This window comes from Strongylocentrotus purpuratus, unplaced genomic scaffold, assembly GCF_000002235.5.
Source record: "Strongylocentrotus purpuratus isolate Spur 01 unplaced genomic scaffold, Spur_5.0 spur5_scaffold_14, whole genome shotgun sequence".
NCBI lineage: Eukaryota > Metazoa > Echinodermata > Echinoidea > Camarodonta > Strongylocentrotidae > Strongylocentrotus > Strongylocentrotus purpuratus.
Genome location: NW_022145599.1, coordinates 19,668,344 through 19,674,343, shown reverse-complemented (window position 1 = coordinate 19,674,343; position 6,000 = coordinate 19,668,344). Strand labels below are relative to the sequence as shown.

The 6,000-nt window shown below is 37.9% G+C and overlaps 1 protein-coding gene and 1 long non-coding RNA gene across 2 annotated transcripts in view; both read right to left on the bottom strand.

Annotated features, from left to right (window-relative positions):
- Positions 1 to 803: 803 nt before the first annotated feature.
- On the bottom strand, positions 804 to 3,797 carry LOC115923524. The gene is made up of 2 exons (XR_004063950.1): positions 2,961 to 3,797; positions 804 to 2,924 (listed from the first exon to the last, which is right to left on the bottom strand). It is a non-coding gene; the product is annotated as an uncharacterized LOC115923524 (long non-coding RNA).
- A 981-nt stretch (positions 3,798 to 4,778) lies between these two features.
- LOC115923523 (testis-expressed protein 2-like) overlaps positions 4,779 to 6,000 on the bottom strand; it is a 37,009-nt gene continuing 35,787 nt past the window's right edge. Inside the window, exon 10 of the mRNA XM_030984405.1 lies at positions 4,779 to 5,412. Coding sequence (XP_030840265.1) covers positions 5,329 to 5,412 — 84 coding nt within the window. The 3' untranslated portion in view covers positions 4,779 to 5,328. The remainder of the gene's footprint in view (positions 5,413 to 6,000) is intronic.

Here is a 6,000-nt window from a genome sequence, read left to right as displayed (position 1 = left end):
ACAAACATAACTTGTTGATTTTTACTTGAATGAAAAAGATATCACCGTTAGACAAATAAACAAATGATGCATTCTACAGGTCTTAGCATTTGTTAGCTTATGCTTCACATCTTGAAATTGTATCTGCAATTTCTGTGGAGAGAAATTAGAACTGTATCCTCACGTGGCTCAGTCCCTCATATAGGACTATAAGGTTGTGCATTACCTGCATAATACCTTAACAGTATACAACTGCTTTTGTAGCATTCAGGTTCAAAAAAACAAACACTGTATAAAGTATCTTATCAATCAAATAATGCAGCACACAACCAGTGCATGAAGAAAAAAAATGCCCAACTAATACAAACGTAAATCCATAAACGAGGGATCACTTACAAGGTATACAGTAGGGTTGTCATCATCAGCTCGAGTTTGCCAAATAACACGCTATTTTCAAACTCGGGATATTATCCCGAAGCTTGAAATTGCGTCTTCACCAGACCAATACGCTCATCACAAACTAGCTCTGACAAGCGCAAATTAGCCCGCTATTTCCCAAATAGCGGGATATTTTGGAAACAAGGCCAAGATTTCTCGACCACATATATCCTGCTAATTAATAATAATAATAATAATAATAATAATAATAATAATAGCCTAATAGTCCACTCCAAATTGCAATTGCGGGCTGATGACGACGCAAATTTGCATTCGGGATAGTTAAAATAGCGGGTTATTTTGCAAAATTGAGCTGATGACAATGGGCCTAGTGTGCATTACTAAAACATTGACAAAGAGGGCAGATCTCAGCAAATCTACTTTGATGAGGAGTTGAGCTCACAACTAAATGGCAAGGTCACAAGTAAAAGTGCGTAGGGGAAAGACGGACAATTAATACTGTAAGACAGAGGAATCAGAACTAAACTGGAAGATTGCTTTCGAGAAAAATGTTTTTCATTGTGATTGGTCCAGATCTACTTCATTTCTTTCATTCATCATGAATAACCGAAATGAATTAGGTCTGCATCACTACTGTGGGAAAAATTCTCAAAAATTCTTTATAATTATCGTTCCAATTCACGCAGTTCCACAGTTCTTAACATTTCATAGTGTACACATACATCTTATTTCCACATGAAAAGAAAAGAACTTCTTTTTTCCAATATGCCCATAACAATGTCTTATCAATAACAATTTAAGACTTCTTTGACAATAAAATTGAGTTTTCATATAATGGGAACTTCAATGAGGGATTTTACATCTACAATAAATGATCTCTATTTCTACTTTTTTCATCTTCTTCTTTCTTTTTTTTTGCAGCATGACAAATTTGAAGAATGTTTTCAAAATGAAACAAAAAGGCACCAATGCTGATTACATGTGAAAGCATTTACAAAACTCAAGTAGACATGTGAAAAGTGGAAGAGAACCGGCAAACACGTAGTCATAAAAATATACAAACTCACAATTAAAAAGTATCTATAAATGATACACACAAATATAGTCTACAATATATCATAATCTACACAATATAATTTTCACCCCAAAACAGAGATAGACACTTTTGATAGCAGATGAAGCAAATAAAGGTCTTCTGCTGTCTGTACAAATATATATCTAATTTTGCAAAACAAGAGTACCGGTCGTCTAATGATGAATCTTTTAATGGTGTTGTGATAATAGAATAACAAATAAATGGCATATTAAGGAACAACGTACAAACAAGATACCTTTGTCATTATATTTAGTTATGCAGTCGGCAAAATGCTTTAGTCCTTGTTAAAATAACATATATATGCATATGACAAACAGGTGATAATCTTGCATTTCAAAGTATGACTTGATTAGATGGGAAAGCAATGTTTTGCTTTTAACGTTTCATTTCATTAAGAATCATTTCACAACACATTATATTTCAACAGAGAAAATGGACAGCTGGGCCAAAATTCCTTGACTGTGTAAAAAGGGCCCATTTTTCTGTGTCGTCCTCACAAAAAATAGCACTGGTTCTCTCTCCCTCACTATCCAATGGTTTTAAGATTGGACAAAGTCATGATATCTCAAAATGCGGCACCAGATTTTTAGAATCTACAATATTCGACAATAATATTTGATTTATGCTACGTTGGGAAACAAACGATTCTAGATGCTAAAATATTAAACAATAGTTTCATTTCACTGTTTTCTATTTCATGAGAATCTGACTAGTCTCAGGGTGCTATAAATGAAAACAATTTAAGCTTTCATCACTGAACAAACTCATTGAATTGTACTTGCAATAATAATATCCAATTCGATTGACAGAAACACCAGATCATACATGCTCAAAAATAGTCGTGAAGAGTACAAAATAATCCTCATTCTCACCAGAAGACGTATCGCATTACAAGGCATTTTAGTTTCAGTTTTTCGATGTACTCTATTTAAACATTGATAACTTAAAGTGCTCACACAAAGTCAATATATAATATTTTTTTCAAGTACACTTTGCTGTTTAAAATGTAATTAAATAGACTTTTATTTATAGAACATTATTAGCTTTCAATCAATAATCACATTATCTGTACTATGTACTGCACAAACCTGCTGATGCTGCTGATACAAAACGATTTTTGACAAACATAAAACAAGAAACAGTAATACCTCTGTCACAGCAATGAGGCCAACACCCAGCCAGCACCAGACCGGCACCAGACCGACACCAGACCGACACCAGGCTGACACCAGACCGACACCAGACCAACAACAGACCGACACCTGACCGATGCAGGCCGACACCAGGCCGACACCAGACCGACACCAGACTGAACAACAGACCAAACGCAGAGTTACATGAACCCTAATGGCCAATAACTGATCAGTTTGGAGTAGGTTTGGAGTCATGTTTGGTGGCATGAGTGAAGTAAATAAGGGAGGGATAGCACTTGGGGAAACTTCAAGAGTACCTAACCGTAGGTAATCTGGGGAAACTTCAAGAGTACCTAACCTTAGGTAACCAATAGAACCCAACAAAGTGGACACAGTTTTCCTTGATGGAATTCATTGATCACTTCATAATGACATGAACCTTTTACCAGCCCGGAGACCGTACATTTATCTATCTCTTAATTTTCATATTCCTTCAACGGTTTTCCAATGGATACGAATCCAATCACTGTCTGGATCAGACTTCAAAGGTGAACATCGAAATTCTTTAAATAGGAAACCTTCTATATGTGAGCACCATAGTGAAGTTTTTTTTTTCTCACAAGTCCTCTCATTAACATTAGCCCACAATACAATGTAATGCATGATTTGTACACGGTACCTTGAGTATCTACGGGACAAACCGCAACCATACAGACACATACAAAATCGTTTCATAACGTGTAATTAGTTGAGTCTCCATAGACTGATGTAATATTATCACAATACGAGACACAACACTCCCACACTGGATAACAATGCCGAACAATGTCACACCAGTTACACATATATTTGACAAGGAATGGAATTTTTGATGCTAATACTCTAATACATTACACACAACACTGTTCCCTTGGTTTCATTAGCAAGTACTGACCGGATATAGAGTTCATTTGCGTACACAGAGTTGTATCTATCACTCAGAAAAATGCACACCAATGCGATAAAGACACTGCAAGATTTATACCACGTCTGAAACCTTCATACTCAAGATGCTTTATACAATTATTATACCACCATTCTGCTTTTGATTTCCAATTAAAGCCCCACTGCACTACTTATAGCTACTTGCACCCTCTATTTAGCAAACAATGCCTAATCAGTGACCTAATCAGTGGTCCCCCATGATCCTCTTTTTCTTATGTTAATTGTGAGCTGATTTGATGAAATAACCATGTGTCAGTGACCTTGCAGGGAGGTCTAACCCCCCCCCCCCCAGGCCAAACTAGTACAGACAGGCTTTAAAGCTTTCAAACATGCCCCCATTCCTCTGTTTTCTGCAAATATTTGGTCTACTCGGGGCTCCTTCAACCCATTGGCTACCCCATTCTTTCCTTCCCATAGACTTCATACAAGAATCCCCAGGGTCCCGTTTCATGAAACTTGTTATCTGTAACAAATGCTAATTTTCGATGACAAATTTTCTCTCAGCCAATCAGATGCCATGATTTCAGTAGCTTATAACAGTAGCTTGTAACTTGTTATTGATGTAAAGTTTTATGAAACAGGGCCTTGGTTCCCACCTGCAATAGGTTAAAATGAGTATGTCACAGAAATGTGGAAGTTGCTGTCCTTCAAATCTAACTGTGGAAATACCATATTATGAAGATGATTATGAATATTAGGTGCAAAAGGCGACTGGCTGGAAGGTATATTTGAGCTTTTACACTTTGTGTGTATTTTCAGCATTTCAACCAAAGACTTTCAACCCACTATAACTCCAATATTAAGCTTCTCTAACAACATTCAGTTCATGGATACTGCATTTGGGCCTTTTTTTTTTTTCCTTTTTGGAGCGTGGTCTTTTCATGTAGGCTTTCAAGCTTCTTACTTACAATTTTAAAACACAATGACCTTAGGTTTTTTACTAGCCTTCATTGCCCTGTTATCTGCTGCTTCTTTTTCTAATATTGATATGCTTGTATTCTTCCATCTACAATTCTATCTGTCTTTACTCTCCTTTGTTCTATATTCCTACCTTCTATCGATCATGTCCTCTTTAATAACGCCCCACTGCCCCTCTTATAGCTACTTGTGCCCTCTACATAACACACATTGCCTAATCAGTGCCTGTTGGTCCCCCATGATCCTCTTTTTCTTATGTAAATTGATGAGATAACCGCTGTCAGTGACCTTGCAGGGAGGTCTAATCTCCCCTGGCCAAACTAGTACAGACAGGCTTTAAGGTGGACACTTCGTAGCATAGATGTAACAATAATCATTATTTCCTCCATTTCTGCTGTACAAGCTGATTGCCCTCTTCTTAATCCCTTCAAAACTAAAATGACACACGGCATTTTTTATTCATTGGGAGCAAAAAAGGCATTTACTGTGTCCAAGGATAGCACTAAACGCCCTTCTGGCTCTCAGCTGATGATTTGGTGTGCGTCCTTGGTACTTGGGTGAGTTAAATCCCTTTGGCAGCTCATTCGGGAAGCTATACTGGGATGGTCCAAGCTGGAGGGGGTTTAACCCTACGTACGCCTCGGTTGGCAGAATGGAACAAGCACACTGCTGCAGTTGACTTTTGTCACAATATGATGCGTCCATCTGCTGGCCGGAAACGTTGACCAATGGGGGCTGGGAGATGGAGAGGGACATACTGACCCTACGATGCGGGGCAGGGGCAGGGGGAGTCCAAGGGGGCTGAGGCTGGGTGATTCATCATCTGGCAAAGCGATGCTCCTCAACGTCAAAGTTCATGATTGGCATGGGTATGTCGTCCATGTTGGGCAGCACAAAGACTCTCTGAAAACAGACGATGAGAACGAAAGGATAAAGTTGTTGTAGGGTTATAAGGGCATCCCTAATGACAAAATTGACCACGAATGTCCTGACAAAAAAATTCAAATACCGATAGCATTCTTGAAGAATCTTAAAATTGATATTAAATAGGTACAAAAAGTAAGAAATTACAACAGACCACAAAAGATTTCTTTGCTTTCTAGTTATTTGGAGGTAATTCAACAGAGTCTGATGCCATAAAATAGTGAAATCTCACCAATATCCTTCTGCTAGTGGTAAAAATTGACAAAATTAACAATGTTTTATATTTAGATTGCTAAATCCTTATTAATTATTTATTTATTAATTTATTAGACTAATGGTTCTCAACCTTCTTGGCATCTTGTATACCTTGTCAATGGCATTAACCACCCCCCCCCCCCCCTTTCCCCCTTCCACTGTAATGCAACTATTCATAGACTTCACCCATTTATATATCCCCCTCCCACCTCAAAGACCCTAAATTGTGCCTATGGCTAGCTTGGTTGTCCGACACTTGCTCCTGCGACAGTTGCTTCGCAGTATTTTCCTACACTAACCAAATTCCTGACT